At 45.4% G+C, this 25,536-nt stretch overlaps 2 protein-coding genes across 3 annotated transcripts in view; one reads left to right on the top strand and one right to left on the bottom strand.

Annotated features, from left to right (window-relative positions):
- Positions 1 to 12,505, top strand: part of ccdc191 (coiled-coil domain containing 191) — a 31,944-nt gene extending 19,439 nt beyond the window's left edge. Inside the window, exons 12-18 of the mRNA XM_029695414.1 lie at positions 3,736 to 3,827; positions 4,953 to 5,035; positions 5,284 to 5,385; positions 6,025 to 6,168; positions 8,858 to 9,010; positions 9,268 to 9,422; positions 11,303 to 12,505. Coding sequence (XP_029551274.1) covers positions 3,736 to 3,827; positions 4,953 to 5,035; positions 5,284 to 5,385; positions 6,025 to 6,168; positions 8,858 to 9,010; positions 9,268 to 9,422; positions 11,303 to 11,471 — 898 coding nt within the window. The 3' untranslated portion in view covers positions 11,472 to 12,505. The remainder of the gene's footprint in view (positions 1 to 3,735; positions 3,828 to 4,952; positions 5,036 to 5,283; positions 5,386 to 6,024; positions 6,169 to 8,857; positions 9,011 to 9,267; positions 9,423 to 11,302) is intronic.
- Positions 12,506 to 18,350: 5,845 nt separating this feature from the next.
- Positions 18,351 to 24,885, bottom strand: zdhhc23b (zDHHC palmitoyltransferase 23b). Of its 2 annotated transcripts, none has more exons than XM_029695403.1 (5): positions 24,531 to 24,885; positions 23,063 to 23,236; positions 22,249 to 22,950; positions 21,636 to 21,794; positions 18,351 to 19,217 (listed from the first exon to the last, which is right to left on the bottom strand). In XM_029695403.1, the coding sequence occupies exons 2-5, from the start codon at positions 23,197 to 23,199 to the stop codon at positions 18,944 to 18,946; spliced, it is 1,272 nt and encodes a 423-aa protein (XP_029551263.1). In that variant the 5' UTR covers positions 23,200 to 23,236; positions 24,531 to 24,885; the 3' UTR covers positions 18,351 to 18,943. The 2 variants fall into 2 exon arrangements, with proteins under 2 accessions (XP_029551263.1, XP_029551254.1); XM_029695394.1 differs by having other exon boundaries at positions 21,636 to 21,803; positions 24,531 to 24,884.
- Between the last annotated feature and the right edge of the window lie 651 nt (positions 24,886 to 25,536).

The following is a 25,536-nucleotide window of genomic DNA, read 5'->3' as shown; positions in this document are numbered from 1 at the left end:
TAGCCGTAACCGATATCCCATGGGAACACGAACTCGTTAAGCTTCCCAAGCAATTATCTCCCGGTGTCACACGATGCTAGGCTAACCTCAATGCTGGCAAATACCTCCACGACGAGACGGTAGCGTCAGTCTTTACTAAGTTTTAACAAAATTATAACAACTCTTTTATAAACTAAAACATGTATTTCCCTTCATATCCTAGTAGGTATGGGTTTTGTTCTAGTTCTGTCGTCTTCTTTTATAATTAATTTACCAACCGTTCTAAGGTAAAACGTCCATCCTCTCATCAACGTCTTTTCCCTCTCTTTTTTTCCCAGGCCTCCCGTTAACCAGGTCAACTCCCATTGGCCACAACTTAACAAGCGACCTTATTGGTCAAAACTTACACTTCAAAGTAAAACAAACTATTCACTTATACATTAAGTAAATATTTATTCAAAAGCATAATGCATTAACAACATTACAGTTTAGGAGCAATTCAATTATCTTTTAAATATATAACCAATTAATTATAACAAATAAACTCAATACCTGGTTCAAACAAGGGTATTACAATTGACTATGACTGCCTTGGAAGTGAGGGATCTAACATGAAGTAGTTATATTTTGGGATGTGAGATATTATCACAATCTCTTTCAATAATGACAGGAATGGAGGTCTTTATTCCAGTGAGATTGTTAAAGTGAACACCGCCATGTTTAGTTTTTCCCAACCTAGGTCGAGGCACAGACAAGGTCTCCATTGGGGATAGCTGAGCTGACTACACTGACTGTGCTAGTGGCAGACTCCACTAAGCTGGCAGGCTGGCTATCTCATTGTGGAGCAAGAGGAGTTAGAGCCCTGTCCATGTTCATAGATAAGATGAGAGCATCCCTCCAGCTAGGATGGAGCCCGTCACTCCTCAGCAGGCCAGGCTTGGTCCTGTTTGCGGGTGAGTCCTAACATCGTTGGTGCCGATGTGAATAACAATATTCCTATACTTTCTACATTCGCCAGTTTTAACTTTAGCCAGCACCATCTTCAGATTAGCGTCGGTAGACCTGCCTCCTGGTAAACAGTGTTGGATCGCAGGATAACTATTTTTAAGTCTAATACTGCGGTTGAGCATTCCTACAGCATTTCCTTCCAGAAGCCATGAGAAAGTTGTCTGGCTGCGGGGACCGTGCGAAGGGATTTGTACTACCATCTGTACTTATTGGTGGCACAGACGCTGTTTCATCCTTTCCTACACTGAAATGACCCTTGCCTAACGATTGCGTCTGAAGCTGGGCTTGCGGTACGGATATCCTCAAAATAAGGCGGTCGTTCTCCTGTATATTATGAGTACAGTGACTGCAATTAGAAGGCATAATGTTAATGTTACTACTTAGCTTCGGCTGGTGGAAGTCCTGACGAACCATGTCCAGATTAAGCGTCCGGATTGAAAAAGTTGAATGGAAAAAGTCAAGAAAGGGGAATTAAAAAAAAAAAAAAAAAAACGGTAATTAAAAAGTAAAAACCGTAAAGTTGGCAGGTAGCAAAGTAACGTTAGCAACAAACCGCACAGCAGCACGTAAACAAATCCACAAGTTGTGACCGGGAAATGACGTATCACACCTCCCTCAGAATAAAACCCAGGCTAATTTAAAATGTACTATGATAAGAAAAGGGTTCTTCTCCCTGCATATTATTCCAGGTGTGACAATGTGTCTGCTGAAGGATTCAATCATTAAAAGTTGATCCATTGATCACTACTGAGATATCCTCTTCTTGTACTCTCCCTTTAAACAAAAACAAGTCCTTAGAATGTCCCCTGTGTGCAGGGCTAGTTGGGTCAGTCTGGGAAATTGGGATTTGAGTAGATCTATATTAGAGAGTGAATATCTAATGATGTGTGTTTCTACGGGCCTCCCGAGTGGCAGAGTGGTCTAAGGCACTGGATCGCAGTGCTAGCCAGTCCCTCCAGGATTTAGTGACATTTTTGTGTGATTTCTGCGGACAAAATTGCTTGATTTTTTGCGGCAGCTTTTCTGAAATTCTGTGACACATTTTGCAATGTTTTTTTTTTCACTTTAATTTCATGTAAAGCAATAAAAGTCATATGTGCTCAGTTTTAGGAGGATTTTAAGCAGAATACATAATACACAAACAATTAGAAGCATCTAAAGTGCTCAATTTAGTTTATTTTCCTGAACAAACAGCTCTGTCTTAATCCACTCACACATTCACTCACTCACACCTCTCCTCTCCATCAGGCTTGTGGCTTGCTATCAACACGAGATGCACCTCCCATTTCCACTCACTCACACCTCTCCTCTCCATCAGGCTTGTGGCTTGCTATCAACACGAGATGCACCTCCCATTTCCACTCACTCACACCTCTCCTCTCCATCAGGCTTGTGGCTTGCTATCAACACGAGATGCACCTCCCATTTCCACTCACTCACACCTCTCCTCTCCATCAGGCTTGTGGCTTGCTATCAACACGAGATGCACCTCCAATTCCTACTCTCTCTCACGCTCTTAAAAAAAACAAATAGATTCAAAGCTGATCAATCACTTTCAATTTCAGGATCGATATTTCTTTCTAATAAGTTGTTTTAAATTCTTGATTGTGATTTTTTTTTTTTCTCCTGAAAGGGTCGTAAGGGAGATAAAGAACAGAACACGGAAAAATAGAGTTGTGGTTGATTATTATTCAATTTCTTAAAAAAATCCAGAAAGATTGTGCTTTGGTGATCCGTATTAAGTTTTACAGAGAGTTTAAAACGGCAATGCTGACATATTGCACTCAGTGCTTTGAGCAGCGCTCTCCATAGACAGACTGGGGAGAGCAGAGTGCCGACCACCCTACTAAAGCCAAGGTTAGCGCAGTAAAAGGCACGCAGCGCTTGTCAGTCTTCCCTGCTACCACTTCAGTCATGGTGATCTGCCGCTGCTGTGGGAAATGTTCTCACATTCTCATATTTCTTTGATTTGATTCTCTGATTTGATTGTCGACTTTCTCTAGTTTCCAAAAACATTTGGAAATTGTTTCACACGGTCTTGAGCTGTTATTTTTGTTGGCAAATGAGATTGATTTCTGTTCATTTGTACTGCCTGTCAGCCATCAACCCATCATCTTCGCACGTGAATACGCTGACAGCCAGGGGAAAAAACTTTGTTGACGTGTGGCTGGATTGGGCCATTTTCCACGGTAACAGTGCAGTAATTGGTCAAAATTACGAACCCGCTTTTGATTGGACCCTTTCATGCGCTAAAAGTGTGGGAATTGGTCAAAATTGCGAGCACTCGCATAATATGCGCTGATTGGTTGATTTTTGCATTGAATTATGTGATCTCAGAATCGCAAAGTCCTGGAGAGACTGGCTAGCTGTGCCACTAGAGATTCTGGGTTCGAGTCCATGCTCTTTCGCAACCGGGAGACCCATGGGGATTGGCCCAGCGTCGTCCGGGTTAGGGGAGGGATGTGCTTGTCCCATCACGCATTAGCGACTCCTGTGGCGGGCCGGGCGCAATGCACGCTGACACGGTAGCCAGGTGTACGGCTGGCTTCCGGGTTAAGTGGGCATTGTGTCAAGAAGCAGTGGGGCTTGGTTGGGTGTTTTGGGGGACTCTCGACCTTCGCCTCTTCCGAGTCCGTATGGGATTGCAGCGATGAGACAAGACTGTAACAACCAATTGAATACCATGAAATTGGGGAGAAAAAGGGGTAAAAATGGACATGTGTTTCTGGGTGATGTTCTGTGTTCCAGGGCTGGGAGTGTCTCTCAGGGGAACGATGGCCGCTCCTCGGCCTCCAGGAAGCTAGCCGTCCGTCTGCCATGTTGTCATCCCACTGTCATGGGTCAGTCAGCACATTCACCTCCATGTTTAGCTCTGACGAGCTAAACCACACACACAGGCATCCATTCCAGATGGTTGATCTTACAATGGTCTTGTTATGAAGTATAATAGAAAAGAGTATAAAATGTATTTCATTGCTGTGAGTCAAATGTAGGGGAGAGTGGGGTAAGTTGAGCCACCCTTGTTTATTAGAAAATCATACCCAAAATTAAAACATTTACCAAATATATCATATAGTCTGGAAGAAACCACATGGAAAAAGTGCTAAGCAAGTTAAGTACAAAAACAGATTTTCACCAAGTCAAATGAATGTATTGTGTTAGAGGTTTCATGATGCTTGTATCGAAACCAAAGTTGGTCATTTTAAGATTGTTCTATACATCAGTTGGTCTCTATGAGCTTCAATATTGGGTCCTAAACCTAGCAGGAACATGCATCCTTGTAGCTGTGTGGGATTATATAGTCAAAATGTTTGCCTTGGGGTAAGTTGAGCCAATGGCAAGATGAGAAAATGTAAGGCATTATTGCTGGGATATGAGTTAACAACAGGGCCTGGTCTATGTTAAAAGTGTTGTTTTTTTTTAAGTACAAAGTGTTTATGTGTTAAAGCATTTTTTAAATTATTACAAGAAAAAAAAGTGATTCACTGTTGAATTGTGTTTGGGAAATAAAGTGGTAGTGGTAATATTTCATCCAGTACGGGGTAAGTTGAAATGAATTCAGATTATTTCCAGGGATACACAACGTCCTGAAATATGAAGATACTATATTTCCCTTGACGGGGTGATGCTGAATGTAAAAAATGGCTCAACTTACCCCACTCTCCCCTATAGAGCCGTAGCTGTATAGAGCCATAGTTACGGTAGCTTACATGGAGGAATACAGTTTCACTCAAACTGTTTGGCTAAAATTTCCTCTACGTGGGAGGAATAGGAAGGGGGGATTTGAGAAAGGTGGAGAGGGCCTGCGGATACACACAGACACACACATACTGACAAATGCACACACAATACTTTAGAACATTCTATTTTGACACAGAACAACACAAATGTAAGTACCTAGCCTTTACCCCTGTTTTTTTCTGTTTATCTCCCTTCCTCGTTCTCTCTCTCTCCCCCTTCAACAGCCATGGAGGAACGTGCTCGTCAGCGAGCAGAACGCAGGAGGGAGGTGGAGGAGCTGAAGACAAAGAAGGAAGAGGAGAGAATAGTGAGGAATGGAGTGTTTAGGCCAGTGGGGGATGTGGAATAGTTTGGTGTTCAAAAATATGTATAGGTCTTCAGATGGGGGGAATTAGAGGCTATTCAACTTTGTATGAAGTTATTGGGTACAATTAAAATGTGTTTGCAGAGGTATACAGGGTTTATAGGAGAGTGTGTGCGGTCGAATGAAGCGAGTTTGGGGAAGTGTGATAGTGTGCAGGAGGCATTAAATCAAGAAACTTTTTATTTTCTCAGGCTCAGCTGAAAGCAGCAGAGGAGGAGAGGCAGAGGGAGGAGGAGGAACAGAAACGTAGAGCAGCTGAAAGGAGAAGGGAGGAGAAGAGACAAGAGAGAGAGGTGATGCAATGTTTACAGGAAAACTGTCCTGGGGACAACTTTCATTTCATATTTGAAAGAAACTCTGTCAGTTCACTAAGAGTGTATATTTAGGACTTCAGGGGCCATATGTATCATTTTAGAGTAGGAGTGCTGACTTGGGATCAATTAATATGATTACATGGACAGGGGGAAGCTGATCCTAGATCACCCCTCCTACTCTGACCCCTGATACCCACAGACCCAGATTTCCATCACAGGGACCATACAGAAAAATCGATGTCATCATCACCTATACAAAACAGAATTCTATATGTAATATACATACCGTATACCCAGTCCATTCTTTCCTGTCCAGGTTTATTGCAGTTGGAATTTCTCAAAATAGACTCTCTTACATCTGTACAAGTGATGTTTTGATGGCAGCTGTTCAAAGCAATGATGCAATGGTTGTTCAATGCCGTGGGTGATAATGTTCGCCTTGCGTCACACTGTCAAGGCATGGTGGTCAGATCTAATTTAGACGGGAGAAGCTTTTGAAATGTGGCTCCTAGCTCTGATCTTAGAACAGCTGAAGTACAAACATAAAACAATAGCTATAGATTAAAACAATAAATACAAGTTGTGTGTGTGTGTCTATAACTATGTGTATGTATTCAGAGGGAGCAGGAGAACCAGAGGAGGTTTGAGCGAGAGCAGCAGCTCCAGACCCAAGCCCAGCAACACTACCATAGAACTCTGTTACTACGGCGAGGCCTGGCGCCATGGAAACGCAGAGTGGCCATGAGCCAAGCCAACACTCAGGTAATCACCAGTGCCATCAGCCTTGGCCAATCAGAGTCTGCACAGAGACTGTCAACACACTCACACTCTCTCCTGTAGAGTCACACAGCTCAGGACAGCCAATCATACACAGCAGAACTAATGTATGCACAGCTACACTCTAATACACAGACAGAAGGAAAATACTCTTTCCCTCAAACAACTACATGCTTTAAGGTGTCATCTTACTCAGTTACCAACCAACACCCTCATAATTCCCAATGGAAATATGACACACACACACACTCTGTATCTAAAGCGTAAACCGAGCACACAAACACCTAGACACACACCCTAATCCCAGACATCACGGTCAGTGCTGTAATGATGTTTACAGGATGCTGTTGGTATGAGCACCTGCTTGACCACCTGTCTGTTAGAACCCGCAGGACAAATTGTACAGGCAGAGAGATGGAATGATGCTAGAGAGAGAGAGAGAGGCTAGAGGAGGAAAGAGGAAGTGAGAGGCTAGAGGAAGAGAAAGGAAGTGAGAGGATAAAGGAGGAGAAAGGAAGTGAGAGGCTAGAGGAAGTGAGAGGCTAGAGGAGGAGAGAGGAAGTGAGAGGCTAGAGGAAGTGAGAGGCTAGAGGAGGAGAGAGGAAGTGAGAGGCTAGAGGAGAGGGGAGGTGAAAGGGTGTGAGAGCCTAGAGGAGAGGCAGAGAGGAAGTGAGAGGCTAGAGGAGAGGGGAGGTGAAAGGGTGTGAGAGCCTAGAGGAGAGGCAGAGAGGAAGTGAGAGGCTAGAGGAGGAGAGAGGAAGTGAGAGACTAGAGGAGAGGGGAGGTGAAAGGGTGTGAGAGCCTAGAGGAGAGGCAGAGAGGAAGTGAGAGGCTAGAGGAGAGGGCTAGAGGAGGTGAGGCTAGAGGAGGTGAGAGTCTGAAGGGGGAGAGAGGAAGTGGGAGGCTAGAGGAAGAGGCGAGAGAGGATGTGAGAGGCTAGAGTAGTGGAGGAGAGAGGAAGTGAGAGGCAGAGAGGAAGTGAGAGGCTAGAGGAAGTGAGAGGCTAGAGGAGGTGAGAAGCTAGAGGAGGTGAGAGTCTGAAGGGGGAGAGAGGAAGTGGGAGGCTAGAGGAAGAGAGGCAAGAGGACGAGAGAGGATGTGAGAGGCTAGAGGAAGTAAGGCTAGAGAGAGCCTAGAGGAAGTGAGAGTCTAGAGGAGAGGAGGAAGTGAGAGCCTAGCGAGAGAGAGAGGCTAGAGGAGGAGAGAGGAAATGAGAGGCTACAGGAGGAGAGAGAAAGTGAGGCTGGAGGAGAAGAGGAAGTGAGAGGATAGAGAGAGTCTAGAGGAGGAGAGAGGAAGTGAGAGTCTAGAGGGTGAGAGGCTCGGAAGTGAGAGGCTAGAGAGAGAGGCTCGGAAGTGAGAGGCTAGAGAGAGAGGCTCGGAAGTGAGAGGCTAGAGGAAGGAGGAAGTGAGAGGGTAGAGAGGAAGTGAGAGGGTAGAGAGGAAGTGAGAGGGTAGAGAGGAAGTGAGAGGGTAGAGAGGAAGTGAGAGGGTAGAGAGGAAGTGAGAGGCTAGAGAGAGAGCAAGGCTAAATGAGGAGAGAGGCTATTGGAGGAGAGAGGCTATTGGAGGAGAGAGGCTATTGGAGGAGAGAGGCTATTGGAGGAGAGAGGCTAGTGGAGGAGAGAGGCTAGTGGAGGAGAGAGGCTAGTGGAGGAGAGAGGCTAGAGGAGGAGAGAGGCTAGAGGAGGAGAGAGGCTAGAGGAGGAGAGAGGCTAGAGGAGGAGAGAGGCTAGAGGAGGAGAGAGGCTAGAGGAGGAGAGAGGCTAGAGGAGGAGAGAGGCTAGAGGAGGAGAGAGGCGGAGAGAGTGAGAGGCTAGAGGAGAGAGGCGCTAGAGGAGAAGAGAGGCTAGAGTGAGAGGCTAGAGGAGGAGAGAGGATGTGAGAGGCTAAAGGAGGCTAGAGGAAGTGAGAGGCTAGAGGGGTAGAGAGGAAGTGAGAGGCTAAAGTAGAGGGCTACAGGAAGAGAGAGAGTGAGATGAGAGGGGTTGCAGGAGAGGAATGATTGGACAGATTAATGATGGACAGGGAAGTGAAGTAGAAGTGAAAATAGATGGTGTGACATCTCAGCAGCATGTTCCAATTTACTGTATGCAACCTTGAGCAGCTGAACAGCTCGTTCAATATCTCATGTTATATTCTGCTACTGGTTTACCTTGACTCCCTGAGCATACCGTGACAACTATCTTTATTTAGTAGTGGTCAAAGTCCTAACTTCTTTAAAGACCATGAGGTTGAAATGAAGGTAGAAAAGAATGCAGTATAGCATCTAGGGTCAAATTTATATTATAAACTGGGTGGTTCGAGCCCTGAATGCTGATTGGCTGACAGCCATGGTATATCAGACCGTATACCATGGGTATGACAAAACATTTAGTTTTACTGCTCTAATTATGCTGGTAACCAGTTTATAATAGCAATAAGGCACCTCGGGGGTTTGTGGTATATGGCCAATATACCACGGTTAAGAGCTGTAGCCTAGAACACCTTTAGCTGTGACATATTGGCCATATACCACACCCCCTCTGGCCTTATTGCTTAAATATATTTTCACCACTTGTAAGCCTCAATGGTGAGAAGACGCCTTATCCCTTTATACCATGCCATTGTGTGTTACCTGGCACATGTGAATAGGTGTGGATGCATACACAGTATTATTTTAATTCCCCTCCAGCTGGCCAGGGCTCATCACAGGCAGTCTCTCCTGAAACGGTGCACCCTGTCCTGGCAGCAGGTAACAGGCGAGTCCCTGGCTCAGAAACGGGCCTCTGCCAAACAACTGCATCAACACATCCTGCTACGGAGGAGCCTGGGCAACTGGAAAAGGGTTAGTGCATGAACATGTACATACACACACAGTCATAAACACACACACAAACACAAACTCTCACATGCACAAGTAGAAACTCATACAAATGGCCACTGTCTTTTTTCCAACACACAAAACATTTGAATACTGATTACAGTTTAATAGTGATGCGGTGGATAGTCTTTTGTATATTTGGTTCAATGAGATGGACAGTCTGTCCATGATGTGTACTGTATCCAAACCTGACTCGTTCTGTTTGACCCATTCTGTCTCAGCTGAAGGACCACCGCATGGTTCTGGAGGGGCGGGCCGACCGGTTCTGGCGCACGCACACTCTGAGGAGGACTCTGATCGCGCTACTAGATCACGTGATCCAGGAGAGGATGGTGGAGTGGGACCGGGAGCAGCAGGCTCAGGGACACAGTGATAGGTGGGTGTGTTTACCTGGGCCTTACTTCCTTTACCAATAACACCTGTCCTAGAAGCCTCTCACCTGTCCTAGAAGCCTCATACCTGTCCTCACCTGTCCTAGAAGCCTTACACCTGTCCTCACCTGTCATAGAAGCCTCTCACCTGTCATAGAAGCCTCTCACCTGTCATAGAAGCCTCTCACCTGTCATAGAAGCCTCTCACCTGTCCTAGAAGCCTCTCACCTGTCATAGAAGCCTCTCACCTGTCATAGAAGCCTCTCACCTGTCATAGAAGCCTCTCACCTGTCATAGAAGCCTCTCACCTGTCCTAGAAGCCTTTACCCCTGTCTCAGCCCTCACCCCTGTCTCAGCCCTCACCCCTGTCTCAGCCCTCACCCCTGTCTCAGGCCTCACCCCTGTCTCAGCCTTTACCCCTGTCTCAGCCTTTACCCCTGTCTCAGCCTTTACCCCTGTCTCAGCCTTTACCCCTGTCTCAGCCTTTACCCCTGTCTCAGCCTTTACCCCTGTCTCAGCCCTCACCCCTGTCTCAGCCCTCACCCCTGTCTCAGGCCTCACCCCTGTCTCAGGCCTCACCCCTGTCTCAGGCCTCACCCCTGTCTCAGGCCTCACCCCTGTCTCAGCCCTCACCCCTGTCTCAGCCCTCACCCCTGTCTCAGCCCTCACCCCTGTCTCAGCCCTCACCCCTGTCTCAGGCCTCACCCCTGTCTCAGCCTTTACCCCTGTCTCAGCCTTTACCCCTGTCTCAGCCTTTACCCCTGTCTCAGCCTTTACCTCTGTCTCAGCCCTCACCCCTGTCTCAGCCTTTACCCCTGTCTCAGCCTTTACCCCTGTCTCAGCCCTCACCCCTGTCTCAGCCTTTACCCCTGTCTCAGCCTTTACCCCTGTCTCAGCCCTCACCCCTGTCTCAGCCCTCACCCCTGTCTCAGCCCTCACCCCTGTCTCAGGCCTCACCCCTGTCTCAGCCCTCACCCCTGTCTCAGCCTTTACCCCTGTCTCAGCCCTCACCCCTGTCTCGGCCCTTACCCCTGTCTCAGCCTTTACCCCTGTCTCAGCCTTTACCCCTGTCTCAGCCTTTACCCCTGTCTCAGCCTTTACCCCTGTCTCAGCCCTCACCCCTGTCTCAGCCCTCACCCCTGTCTCAGCCCTCACCCCTGTCTCAGCCCTCACCCCTGTCTCAGCCCTCACCCTGTCTCAGCCTTTACCCCTGTCTCAGCCCTCACCCCTGTCTCAGCCTTTACCCCTGTCTCAGCCCTCACCCCTGTCTCAGCCCTCACCCCTGTCTCAGGCCTCACCCCTGTCTCATTCTTTACCCCTGTCTCAGCCCTCACCCCTGTCTCAGCCTTTACCCCTGTCTCAGCCTTTACCCCTGTCTCAGCCCTCACCCCTGTCTCAGCCCTCACCCCTGTCTCAGCCCTCACCCCTGTCTCAGCCTTTACCCCTGTCTCAGCCTTTACCCCTGTCTCAGCCTTTACCCCTGTCTCAGCCTTTACCCCTGTCTCAGCCTTTACCCCTGTCTCAGCCCTCACCCCTGTCTCAGCCCTCACCCCTGTCTCAGCCTTTACCCCTGTCTCAGCCTTTACCCCTGTCTCAGCCTTTACCCCTGTCTCAGCCCTCACCCCTGTCTCAGCCCTTACCCCTGTCTCAGCCTTTACCCCTGTCTCAGCCTTTACCCCTGTCTCAGCCCTCACCCCTGTCTCAGCCTTTACCCCTGTCTCAGCCTTACACCTGCTGTATAAGATGCAGACATGCTCCATATGTACTAGCTCACTTTGTTACTGTATAACCGCTGGTTGTTGTAAGGGCTTTTTCTAAGTTGTTCTGTCTGCTTCCCTCTGTTGTGTGTGTGTGTCTGTTCCTCTCTTCTCCATCCCTGTCCCAGGCGGGCGGTGCGGAGCTGTTTCCAGGCCTGGAGACGGTATCCAGGGTGGCTGCGTGAGGAGAGAGAGAGGGAAACCAGGAGGGAGAAGCTTAGACGCAGAGTGGCAGAGGTCCTACCTGACTTCCGCTCCTCTCCTCTGAACTGTCAATGGGGACAAGCCCTGCTGTGATTTACAGGACACACAGGCAGACAGACGGAATACTTCAATACACGATAATCCAGCAGATGGGAGCCAATAAATGTGGCTTGTTGCTGGTGTAACAAGCACACACACACAGGCTGTTTGTCATCCTTAATGACCAGAGAGCTGGATATAACTTTTAATGAAGACCGTTTGGAAATCTTTTGGAAAACCATTGACTCGTTTAAAACTGAAGCGTATGTTCAGGTTATTGAATTTGTTTTATTTTGTTTATCATTGAAGTCACAGTTTCATGTAATTTGACAGAAGCTTTAAGGCATCAATAAGGATAAAAAGCATTCTGTTATTCATATCACCATAAGCGAGTTGCACTGTGGTTTGTGTGTCAGAGTTGTTTTTGTTGCTTAATGCACTTAATGCTTAATGCAACAACACTAATGATCCTGACCAGCCTCAGTCTACAGAGATGTATCAACATGATGCTGTTTAATATAAACCCATGGCCTATTTCTGAAGCTCACAGGAACAGTTACACATAAAAACAACACTAATGATCCTGATCCTGACCAGCCTCAGTCTACAGAGATGTATCAACATGATGCTGTTTAATATAAACCCATGGCCTATTTCTGAAGCTCACAGGAACAGTTACACATAAAAAGAACATCTATTGACAACAGCTGTTCCTTTCTACAGGAGTGTTAATCAGTGTTGAAAGGAACATCTGGGCTGGGGCCTAGGTTTTTTGGGGTCAAGTGGTTTGTTTGCTGTCACACTTCCAGCAAAGAAAGGCACTACAACCAGGGTAGCACAATAAAATGTAGGAGCACCAGAAAATATGTTTTAATGGATTGAGATAAAGCCTCTATGAATTCTAGCCAGTTATGAAGCACATGCTGTGCCCTAGAAACGAATGACCCTTTAAAGATATTGTTTATTATAAAAAGCAAAAATGTTGATACATTACCTGTCATTTGTGGAATTATGTTTTTACATTGTGCACTATTGAAAAATATGGGTTGTTTATGAATTCAAAGGACCAATAAAAAGAGATAAACTTAGAGGTGCTGGATTTTAGGCCGGTGGCGACAGGGTGTCCTTCGGAACACGAGGAAGCAGCAGTTCCAGTTCAAGGGTTTAATTAAGCTCCGCACACACATACAACACCACTCTCTCTGATCCTAATTGTGGTCCTGTAAAGAAAAAAGAACTTAGGCTATCGCACAGTATGGGGGAAAAAATGCATATTTCCACGTCAGCAACTAAACAGGCTGTGTGGACCCAAACACATGCAAGATGCACAAAGGACAATAGAGCAATGTCGAAATATCTACACATAAAACAATAAGCATGAGCGTTCTACAACCGAAAATACATTAGCGCCACAGACAAATGCTAACAAATGCTAATCGCTAAATAGTAATACATTTCGTATGACGATGCTAATGCTGACAACACTTGCAGGAGTACACGAGCTAGCTTGCAAATTTAACACAAATGGTACATGCAAAGTCGGAAGTTTACATACAGCTTAGCCAAGTACATTTAAACTCAGTTTTTCACAATTCCTGACATTTAATCCTAGTAAAAAATTCCCTGTTTTAGGTCAGTTAGGATCACCACTTTAAGAATGTGAAATGTCAGAATAATAGTTAAGAGAATGATTTATTAGCTTTTATTTCTTTCATCGCATTCCCAGTGGGTCAGAAGTTTACTCAATTAGTATTTGGTAGCATTGCCTTTAAATTGTTTAACTTGGGTCAAACGTTTCGGGTAGCCTTCCACAAGCTTCCCACAATAAGTTGGGTGAATTTTGGCCCATTCCTCCTGACAGCTGGTGTAACTGAGTCAGGTTTGTAGGCATCCTTGCTCGCACACGCTTTTTCAGTTCTGCCCACAAATGTTCTATAGGATTGAGGTCAGGGCTTTGTGATGGCCACTCCAATACCTTGACTTTGTTGTCCTTAAGCCATTTTGCCACAACTTTGGTATGTATGCTTGGGGTAATTGTCCATTTGGAAGACCCATTTGCGACCAAGCTTTAACTTCCTGACTGATGTCTTGAGATGTTGCTTCAATATATCCACATAATTTTCCTACCTCATGATGCCATCTATTTTGTGAAGTGCACCAGTCCCTCCTGCAGCAAAGCACCCCCACAACATGATGCTGAAACCCCCATGCTTCACAATTGGGATGGTGTTCTTCGGCTTGCAAGCCTCCCCGTTTTTCCTCCAAACTTAACGATGGTCTTTATGGCCAAACAGTTCTATTTTTGTTTCATCAGACCAGAGGACATTTCTCCAAAAAGCACAACCTTTGTCCCCATGTGCAGTTGCAAACCGTAGTCTGGCTTTTTTATGGCGGTTTTGGAACGGTGGCTTCTTCCTTGCTGAGCGGCCTTTCAGGTTATGTCGATATAGGACTCGTTTTACTGTGGATATAGATACTTTTGTACCTGTTTCCTCCAGCATCTTCACAAGGTCCTTTGCTGTTGTTCTGGGATTGATTTGCACTTTTCGCACCAAAGTATATGCAGTAGACTATTGTCTGTACATATTGGTCCTAGCATTGTTGCTTCTGTCTGTAATAGTATGGGTTAGTATGGGTTTATTCTCCTACGCTGTGTAGGAGTGTAGCGAATAAACCCATTCTAAACCCATACTATTACAGACAGAAGCAACAATGCTAGGACCAATATGTACAGACAATAGTCTAAAGACTAGGAGACAGAACGCGTCTCCTTCCTGAGCGGTATGATGGCTGCGTGGTCCCATGGTGTTTATACTTGCGTACTATTGTTTGGAAATTAGAAATACATCCACAGGTACACCTCCAATTGACTCAAATTATGTCAGTTAGCCTATCAGAAGCTTCTAAAGCCATGACATCATTTTCTGGAATTTCCCAAGCTGTTTAAAGGCACAGTCAACTTAGTGTATGTAAACTTCTGACCCACTGGAATTGTGATACAGTGAATTATAACTGAAATAATCTGTCTGTAAACAATTGTTGGAAAAATGACTTGTGTCATGCACAAAGTAGATGTCCTAACCGACTTGCCAAAACTATAGTTTGTTAACAAGAAATTTGTGGAGTGGTTGAAAAACACGTTTTAATGATTCTAAGTTTATGTAAACTTCTGACTTCAACTGTATTTACAACAGACACTATTTAGCTCCAAACAACAAGACATCAGAATTTTTTTGGCACTTACATTTAGCTGCACGTACAATAAACATCAGAAAGAAAAGCCCTTTCTTCTAAGGTAGAACTAGCAGGAGAGAAAAACATTTTGGTCATCAGAATGAAAACTACAGACTGCCTGAGGCTCTGCCTGGTCAGGTATTACGGTAAGTCCCTGGGAAAAAGGCTGCTGATTGGCTAATATAATTATGATGATTGGCGTGACCTTATTCCAATAGGAAAACTAAAAGAAAGTTGGAGTCTTGGAAAAGAGATGAGCTGGCCGTTTTTACAACAATTTTCTTATTGAGATGCATTACATTGAAAATTGAACACAGTCAGGTGTGAGCTGTCTCTTTAAGAACATAATGTTTGTGAGTAACAGCATGCAAGAGATCAGTTATTCATATGATCATTGATCTCCTGAAGAAGCTATCCCTTTTCATTTAATTCTGTGCACCCATATTTTTGGATACTCTGGTAAAGTTACCAGGTTATAGAGCTGAGCAGCTTGTAGTCCTAAAACGGGGAAATTAGTTATCTCAGGTTTCTTCAGCCATCCCTATGGGGAAGGAATAGGGTTTTGGAATAAACGTTGAAATAAGGTCTGAGGTTAACACATTTAATGTAAATTGTCCGCTGGCGATTTTTATGAATTGTTCAGCAGTCTAATGGTTTGGGGGTAGAAGCTGTTGAGGAGCCTTTTGGTCCTAAACTTGGCGCCCCGGTACCGCTTGCCGTGCAGTAGCAGAGAAAACAGTCTATAACTTGGGTGACTGGAGTCTCTGACAAATTTCTTTGCTTACCTCTGACACTGCCTATTTTATAGGTCCTGGATGGCAGGAAGCTTGGCCCCAGTGATGTACTGGGCCGTTCGCACTACCCTCTGTAGCGCCTTACAGTCAGATGCCGAGCAGTTATCATACCAGGCGGTGATGCAACCGGCCAGGATGCTCTCGATGGTGCAGCTGTAGAACCTTTTGAGGATTTGGGGACCCATGACAAATATTTTCAGTCTCAAGAGGGGGAAAAGGTTTTGTTGTGCCCTCTTCACGACTGTCTTGGTATGTTTGGACCATGATAGTTCGTTGGTGATGTGGACACCAAGGAACTTGAAACTCTCGGCCTGCTCCACTACAGCCCCGTCGATGTTAATGGAGGACTGTTTGGCCCGCCTTTTCCTGTAGTCCACGATCAGCTCCTTTGTCTTGCTCACATTGAGGGAGAGGTTGTTGTCCTGCCACAACACTGCCAGTTCTCTGACCTCCTCCCTATAGGCCATCTCATCGTTGTTGGTGATCAAGCCTATCACTGTTGTGTCGTCAGAAAACTTAATGATGGTGTTGGAGTTGTGTTTGGCCATGCAGTCGTGGGTGAACAGGGAATACAGGAGGGGACTAAGTACACACCCCTGAGGGGCCCCAGTGTTAAGGATCAGCATGGCAGACGTGTTGTTGCCTACTCTTACCACCTGAGGGCGGCCCATCAGGAAGTCCAGGATCAAGTTGCAGTGGGAGGTGTTTAGTCCCAGAGTCCTTAGCTTAGTGATGAGCTTCGTGGGCACTATGGTGTTGAACGCTGAGCTGTAGTCAATGAACAGCATTCTCACATAGGTGTTCCTTTTGTCCAGGTGAGAAAGGGCAGTGTGGAGTGCGATTACGAACCATGGCGGAATTACTGCCTACAAAAAGACGGCATTACTATTTCTGTCTATTAGCTTGCTAACTGAACAAGTTGTAAACAATGGTTAGCGGACCGCAAGTAGTTTTAGAAAGGCCCAGGACATGGTTTATGAATGTAATAATGCGCTGCCAATGCGCGACAGAAAGAAGAGAAACTTAGCAGTGGTCATATGGGTCCTATCTTTGAGTAGTTTTCTCTACTAAGTAGGACTGGGAATTGCCAGGGAGATCACGATATTATATTATCACGATACTTAGGTGCAGATACGATATGTGTTGCGATTCGATGTTCCAAACAAATTCCTCATCAAATTGCTCATCTGCTTCAGAGGGACAAGAGAGAGCCATGAGAAAACGAGTTTTGATCAGTCATGGAAATAACAGGAAGGACCCTGGAAAGAAATTGTGTGAGGAAAATGAGGAAGGCGAGATAATTAATGTTAAAACGATCGATGGAGGGATGAAAGTTGCATGGAATAATTGCAACCCAATAATGGGAGACAAGATCAAGCAGAGATAAAAAAAAAAAAAAAAAGGAAAGGTAGAGATGAGATTGGGGCTGTCAGTCCCGGTACCATACGTGGTTGTGTTATTGTAGGAAGTGGTTTAGCTCAGGGACAGGGTATTGACTTGGGCGCTACTTCACAACAGAACCGATCACTGTAGGCAGGGTTCCCATTTACAGGTTTATTTGGGGAAATAAACAATGATGCCAGAAAACGTGTGTAGCCTAATGGAAACGGCAGATACAGTATAGGAAAAATGTTCTAAACATTGACGACACTTTTATTCGTTCGACAGGGGTAGATTTTTATTTAGTCAAACTTTCTTTATTGCGACAAATAATGGAAATTGTGTTTTTCGAATAAATCATGATTGCAGAATAATTTAAGGTCCTACACAGTGCACGTGATGTCATCAATGATCAAGCTCCACTCCACATGTAATTATAAATACCTACAGCTGCTAAATCTATTTTTACAACTTTAAAAATAATGGTTCTTTGCAGGACAAGGATTTTCCTGACTTTCAAGAATCCTGAATTGATTCACCTTGTTTATTCGTTTGGCTAGCAAGTTTCACCATGAAACTATTTCAGATCTACAGGAGTGTACGTTTCACCATGACACGGACTGTGGCGATACCAATGATTTATACAGTATAAACCCTGGATTGCTGTTGCTATGTATTCGCCAATGAGAGACTTTGAAGTCACCGGTCAGCCATATTGGCACTCACCAGTATCTGTAGTCCTCCATAGGAATTTATGGAATTCTACAGTATTTCATTTAAATGTTTCAGGATCAAAATTATGTGTATTTAGGATTTTTTCTGTACTTGTTCACAGTAACATTAGTACTTAAAAAAAAACGACAGAGGCAGCTCATGGTAGAGAAATTAACATTCAGTTCTCTTGCAACAGCTCTGGCGGACATTCCTGCAGTCAGCATAACAATTGCACACTCCCTCAAAACATCTGTGGCATTGTGTTGTGTGACAAAACTGCACATTTTAAAGTGGCCTTTTATTGTCCCCAGCACAAGGTGCACCTGTGTAATTTATCCTGCTGTTTAATCAGTGTCTTGATATACCACACCTGTCAGGTGGATGGATTATATTGTCAAAGGAGAAATGCTCACTAATAGGGATGTAAACACAATTTGAGAGAAATATGCTTTTTGTACATTTGGAAAATGTCTGGGATTCTTACATTTCAGCTCATGAAACATGGGACCAACACATTACATGTGGCGTTTATGTTTTTGTTCAGTGTAATTTATTAGCAGGGTTTCCCAAACATGGTCCTCGGGATCCTAAGGGCTGCACATTTTGGTTTTTGCCGTAGCATTACACAGCTGATTCAAATACCCAACTAATCATCAAGCTTTGATCAATTGAATCAGCTGTGTAGTGCTAGGGCAAAAACCAAAACATGCACACGTTGGGTTCCTGATGACCGAGCTTGGAAAACGATGCATTAAGGTGTCTGTAACAGAATAAACGTTGCAAAAACTAATGTAGACATTTGGTAAATGCATTTCTATAGTTTGCAAAATATTTTTTACAATGGTGGGGCAGTGCCAAGATGGAGGTGCTTCAATACAGTGCCTCCTGTCAGTCATCTAGTGTATATATAAATATTTGGGACATCTGAGGAGAGAAGGTGATGGCAGTCAGAAGTCTGAGGTGTGGAGATATGCTGCCATCAGTTGGTGAAAGACAGTACAGCAGATGCATCCTTCAACTCTAGCCCATAATCACTGAGGGTGAAGTTACCCCTAGACACTGATCCAAGGTCTGTTTTGTGTTCTTCCCCCTTATGGTTCAAGTCAGGATGCTTTGAGGCACAGGAGGTAGGTGGCACCTTAATTGGGGAGAACGGGCTCGTGGTAATGGATGGAGCAGCATTAGTGGAATGGTATCAAATACATCAAACACACGGTTTCCACGTGTTTGATGCCATTCCATTTGAGCTGTTACAGCCATTATTATGAGCTGTCCTCCCCTCAGCAGCCTCCTGTGGTATGAGGGTAAAATGATCCTAGATCTGTTTCTGTGGGCAACTTCTACCTGGATCGTCCAATTGATCAGTCACTTCTAAAGGTGTAATGACGATGATGAGCAGCTCAGCTACACCAAGTCAGTGAGACTGGGTGAGGGTGTGTGCAGGCCTTCTCCCATTGTCAGGAACTCTGCCCAGTTGCCACGGAAACCATGTGAGTAGACTCCCGTGTCAACGACGAGGCCCCAGTAGTGGCTGCGGGCGGTCTTGTCTCGGAGGGCGATGCGCACCTCTCGCTCCGTCACGTTGTAGCTGACGTTGATGAGCTGCAGGACCAGCAGGTGTAGCAGGCCACCCGTCACTATGCTGCTGTACCACGCACAGGTGAAACACAGTGCCGAGCTGGAACACACACACACTTTAGACACTAATATTACTCATATATTCCTGAAAATCCCTAGCCACTAGCCCACAACCCTCAAATTTGTTCTGAAATTGTTTTGGTTGTTAGAAATAGATAAGATTACCATTCCTAGAATATTATTTTGTTGAAATATAATTTGATTTTGAGAAATTAAGATAATTGATTGCAACCAGATTGGCCATTTTAATGTATATGACCCATATGATATTAAATAAATGTAATACATATAGAGAACTGATTTTTTTCGGAACAGTTTTTCCTTGTTGGAGTGGAATTGGTGTGGGGGGGGGGGTCCGTGGGTTGCTTTTGACAATGTCTTTGGATTCCTCATGTCTTACTCATTGTTTAAAAAAAGTAGGGTCCAAATCAGATGTTAGGTAATATTTTCATTTAATATTATATGAACCCTATAAATTAAAATGGACAATTTGGGTGCAATCAATTAGCTTAATTTCTCAGAGATCTAATTATATTTCCAACAAAATAATGTTTCAGGAATGCTGATCTTATCTGTTTCTAACTACAGAAATGATTTCAGAAGAATCTGAGATGGTGGGTGTCATGGCTTGTTGAAATGACATGGAACGACTCTACACACACATCACATCAAAACGCACATCATCAGCAACCAGACACATTCACTCTTACACAATAAACCCGGCAGAGCCACATTCAGTAACTGCTCTGTAAATCTGGGTCAGTGGTTGATAAAGAAGTAGGCCTGGTTGGGTGAGATACGATGATGAAATCTCTTATAGAAATGTTTATTAACCTACATTACCCCTATAAATACCTGGCTATTTCAAAACCTCACAGCTTAAATGTCCCAGATAGAGAAAAGACTGAATTGATGCAATTAAAAATCCCGTGTTCCCTTATAGAATGACCAGGAAGCCATTTGGCTGTGTGCCAGTGGGTATTTTAGGACACTATTGACCAACACCGCCTCATTTCACAGGCTCATTTTAGCCTCTAATGCCTAATAGTGTGTGTGAGTGAGCTAATCATGTGTGTGTGCATCATATACTGCAAATAAAATCAAATTGTATTTGTCACATACGCCAAATACAACAGGTGTAGACCTTACAGTGAAATGCTTACTTACAAGCCCTTAACCAACAATGCAGTTTTAAGAAAAATAACAAAAAAAAAAGAAAAAAGTCACAAATAATTAAAGACCAGCAGTAAAATAACAATAGCGAGGCTATATACAGGTGGTACCGGTACAGAGTCAATGTGCGGGGGCACCGGTTAGTCGAGGTAATATGTACATGCAGGTAGAGTTATTAAAGTGACTATGCATAGATAATAAACAGAGAGTAGCAGCAACGTAAAAGAGGGGGTGGAGGGGGGGCAATGCAAATAGTCTGGGTAGCCATTTGATTTGATGTTCAGGAGTCTTATGGCTTGGGGGTAGAAGCTGTTTAGAAGCCTCTTGGTCCTAGACTTGGCGCTCCAGCGCTGGAGTCTGACAATTTTTAGGGCCTTCCTCTGACACCGCCTGGTATAGAGGTCCTGGATGGCAGGAAGCTTGGCCCCAGTGATGTACTGGGCCGTACGCACTACCCTCTGTAGTGCCTTGCGGTCAGAGGCCAAGCAGTTGCCATACCAGGCAGTGACGCAACCAGTCAGGATGCTCTCGATGGTGCAGCTGTAGGACCCATGCCAAATCTTTTCAGTTTCCTGAGGTGGAATAGGTTTTGTTGTGCCCTCTTCACGACTGTCTTGGTGGGCTAGGACCATGTTAGTTTGTTGGTGATTCTGGACACGATTGTGTGCGTTAGCGCTCAAAAACCCATCTTCACTGTATGTTGGGTTTTCAGCCGTTACATTCGCCCACATTTGGCTCCGTGTAAACTACAATTACGACGCTGTGTTATAACGTTTAGAAAACATCAATAATCACTGCTTTCTAAATGGTTTTTGAAACATATGCTGATATGCCCCTTATCTTTCATGTCAGCGGGAAAGAATCTTTCAAATAAAAAATATACACTTACTGTAGCAGCTTTAAACAGATCTATACACGGTGTGCCTCCAGCTGAGGAACTACACTTCCTCCCCAGTTAGCTTACACACAGGTGTTTGGAGCACACTGGATAGCTGCCACCTGTGCTAATCAGCTATGTCTTCCTGTAACATGGTGATATGGCCATGTGGGAACACTAACCCAAACCCTACAAAAGGTGTGAAGTCATTTACCTTTTTTTATCCCTGATATGAAAGAAACGTTCCTTATGTTTCCAAAACAGTACCGCAAGCGGTGAGTCTTAATGTTTAGACCAACCGGCAGGGCTCTTATCAAACTCCCCCAGTCAGAAGATACTGTCGTCAATAGGCGCTACGGTAGTTTGTGTCTACAAATGGGGTAGGTGTGTCCTGTGCATCCCTGTTACCTGTACTGATTGTAGACACCTGGGCAGTAGAGCAGGGCGCTGAGCAGGTTCTGTTGGGGACACACGCTGCGCAGCACCAGACTGATCCCATACAGAGAGGTCAACAGGAAGAGGAGGAGTGTCGACAGGAAGCTGCGGTGATTGGCCTGGCCCACACAACTATTTATCCTGCCACAGTGGCGACATGACAGACACGACACACAGAAAGACAGACAATACACAGTACTGAGACCATGCGGTTAAACCAAACACACAAACACACAGTACAGCTCTGATTTGTAATTTGGATGAGAGCATCTGCTGCTTAACGAATACAATGTAAGAGTTACTTAGAACCCATGATTACTCCAAACACACACACACACACACACACACATCTGTACGAGTGATTGAATTATATATATTTTTTGCACGATTGTGTGCGTTACAGATCAGTGTGACTCAGAAACACAAGCCTATGGCTGATGACACAGAGGCAAGATAATGTCACTGATAATTGCTTAAACGTTGCTTCTTAGGCCTGGCATGGCACTGCTTAGACATGGCGTGTGTACTAAATTACAGAGAAGGGCCTCCTTTCCAGACAGACAAAGGTGTTTTTAAGAGGACCCACCAGACACAGTGGTGGTCCAGCCTCAGGACACAGACACCACAGATCCTGCAGTGTCCCGCCCTGGGGGGCCGCACCACCCTGCACGTAGAGCACCACTTCCTGCTCCGCCCACTCTCCCTCTGCTCCACCCCTTGGCCCTGCTGCTCCGACCCACTCCCCCGATTGGCTAGCACCACTTCCTGCCCGACCCCATTGAGGCCGGTGTGGGCGGGGTCTCTGTCCGAAGGTGAGCTGTGATAGGTCACCGTGCTGTGGACGTCGGCCGTGTGAGGCAGTACGTAGCCGGGCTCTCTCTTGGTGTGGATGAGTGAGGCCAGAGTGAGGGCCACCCCAAGGGTCACTGTACCCAGCTGGGTCAGCCCTACACCCCCCCTGGGGAAGACCTCGGTGAGGAAGAGGTAGTACATGTAGCCCAGGGAGAACAGGGCCAGGCTGAGGAAGAACAGAGTCCGGCCCTTCTTACGGTGGATGACGTAGTAGTACCATAGAACCAGTACCGGTAGAGTGGTCAGAACCACCATGCCCAACAGGAAGTGAAGGGCTGCGATGTGTAGGAGGACAGGAAGTAGGAGCAGTGGGGGCAGCACCGATAGATCAACACGCCGGGCTCCGCCCCAGAACCAGGGAACACGGAGGCGGTCGCTCACCATGGTAACCAGACGGGACAGTGAATCTGCCTTCTGGGGCTCTTTCTTCAGCCATCTGAGGGAGAGAAGCAGACATTTAGTTTCTGATGTGATGCCAAACTGGATGAAGAATATTTAGCTAAGAATGTGAAGGTAACTGGCCGTAGATGGGTAAGCCACTCCCTCACCTGTCACAGGCATCGTCCAGGTCCTCACAGTCACAGCAGCAGGCTGCCACATGGCTCCGCCCCCCCTGACGGTCCACATACTCACAGCAGCACAGAGGCTCATCCAGCTCCAACGCCTCATTGGCTCGCTTCTTCATGACAGACAGCCAGTCAGCCTGGAAGGTTTTCAGTCTCCTGCAGAGATGAAGGGTGAGCGAGTGTGGGTTGGTGTGTGCGTGTGTCCTAATCTCATGGGGATGCACATAGATGGAGGTAAATGTGTGGCAGGGAGTCGTGGTTAACGGTCCTTTATAACAATAACCTCCTCAGTCACAGGAAGCAAGGTCGATGCCTCCCCAGGTACCAGATAAATTAGACTATTTATTTTTGCTCAGTGCAAACCACCCCTTCTGCAGTGGGAGATGTCTTTCAAATGAGGGGGGCTAGGAGGAGGATGAGAAGGGAGATTCATTGTTAGCTCTATATGGTATTGGCTGTAATTGGAAATCCGAACCAACTGATTTGAGCGGGAGAGGCTCGTTTCTCGTGGGTCTCCAATGCGCCCTTGCGCAGAGGACATTGCTACCAATTTGGGCTCGACCGCGTGGCGACAAATTGGGCTGTCTTCCAGCTAGTCTGTGAAGGGGACTGCTGAACAGCCTATCAACCACATATGTTGTGGCATTCGCAGGCCAATGGAATTGCCATCTAGTAAAGGCCTTTCCCTCCTCAAAAGGTTACCAATTTCCTAGAAAATGAAGCCCACGGGTTTAATTCTGGGTTAGCCTATACAGAGAATAGTGAATGCATTTAGCCTTGATGTTTTTGCTACTACCAATCTAATATAGATTGTTGTAGCCTCTGGGCACGTGCCCTGTGTGCCCGGTTGGTATTCCGTTATGATTACTACAAGTTTAGATAGCTGGCTAGACTAACTACCAATGTAAAAATGATTTGCTGACATGGCTAATTGAGTGACTGTCAGTGCCTGACAAGAGAAAATCTGCTGCATTTCGAAATGGCACCTGGTGTATTATACTATACGCATTAGTATGTTGAGACAAACTGAGTACCTAAAAAAAATTTGGGGACCGCTTATGCCTGGAACCTGCCCTGAGTAACAGACAATTAGACAACCTGCTTAAACTTCTGGATACAATGTCGCCGTCTTGACAGTTGATACAAAGTAGCCAGCCCATCGTTGCGTAAAGGATAGCTGGCTATCATTTGACTCTACTTAACCCCCTTGTGAATAGAACAGACATGTCTCGTGTAATAGAAAATAACAACTGGTATTCATGTAGTTTATGAAAAGTCATATGGCCTACCTACAGGCACCTACTTCCGTAACAAAATGTAGGCTAGGGTACATTAGGAACTGCCTACTGAACTGGCTAGGAAATGAGCCTGGCCTCAGGACAACGTTGCTCACAACCGCACATGCCTAAAAATGTAAACTGAATGTAGCTATGCAAATCACGTAGCCTACCTGCCCGACTGTCCTGTTGGAGGTTTATTCTAATATGTTGTTAATCCAACAAGGTATGTAGGCTATTTCGTCTCCCTTCCGATGTTGAAGTCATTCCTATCCCAGACCGCGCGCGTCACTGCTGTAGAGGCTACTATGGAAAGCGCTGGAACCCCATAGTCACCCCATGCAACTTTTCAACACATAGTATTTTCCGCTGGTATGTATGTATGTATGTATGTAGGTATGTATGTATGTAGGTATGAAGAGCGGACAGAGGTCCACACATAGCCTACTCCTCCTCCTCTGTCGCTGGGGTTGTCTCGTCAGTAGGCGGCAACACGACTGCCTGTGCTGTGGAGTGGCGGAGTCCGTTTCTCCTTCATACTTCTGACGTCAATAGAGGAGGTAACCCTTTATTTCCCGCAAATGAATTTTTACCAATCTGAATCAAGACAATGGTACTGTCTATCAACAATAGCATGTTCAATTAAATACGCAAACATTAAGCTTATTTTAACTGTTCAACCCAGAGACATATTTTCGAAGGAAAATGTATGCACTCATGTAGCGCTGGATAAGAGCGTCTGCTAAATGACTAGTGTCAAATGTTATGGGGAAGGCTATTTTGGGTCCCAAAGCCAAGTTGTTTCAGAAAAGGTCACAGATCAGTTGTTGGCAAAGTATAATCTATCAACTGGAGAGCTAAGGCTCCTTTCTGTGACATTGGAGGTGTTGAGCTATGGTGGATTTCCTATGATCTGGAAAGTAGCCAATTAGATCAGATCAAAAGTATTTACTTCCCCGGTTTGTTTAATGTCGGTTGTCTCTTCTGACAGAGTATATTTAAACAGCCACAGCAATGATGCCAATACATTTTTAATGGTTTTACACAAGGACTTTCCTCAACTACTGTAACTAAATATACTGCATCTTGGTTACAAGTCTAATAGTTTTACTACAACCAGGCATTTGTACTGATAGAGTGAAGTAACCTCAAACTCACTCTAATCACATTCACAAATGT

The sequence above is a fragment of the Salmo trutta genome, chromosome 2, assembly GCF_901001165.1.
Source record: "Salmo trutta chromosome 2, fSalTru1.1, whole genome shotgun sequence".
NCBI classification, from domain to species: domain Eukaryota; kingdom Metazoa; phylum Chordata; class Actinopteri; order Salmoniformes; family Salmonidae; genus Salmo; species Salmo trutta.
This window is presented reverse-complemented; position numbering and strand designations above follow the sequence as displayed.

Excerpts from the sequence above, each read along its gene's own strand:
- zdhhc23b (XM_029695394.1), bottom strand. The coding sequence starts at position 23,199 with ATGAAGAAGCGAGCCAATGAGGCGTTGGAGCTGGATGAGCCTCTGTGC. Across the intron at positions 22,951-23,062 it reads CTGGACGATGCCTGTGACAG|ATGGCTGAAGAAAGAGCCCC; the intron begins GTGAGGGAGTGG and ends TCTCTCCCTCAG. Across the intron at positions 19,218-21,635 it reads GGTGTCTACAATCAGTACAG|CTCGGCACTGTGTTTCACCT; the intron begins GTAACAGGGATG and ends TGTGTGTTCCAG.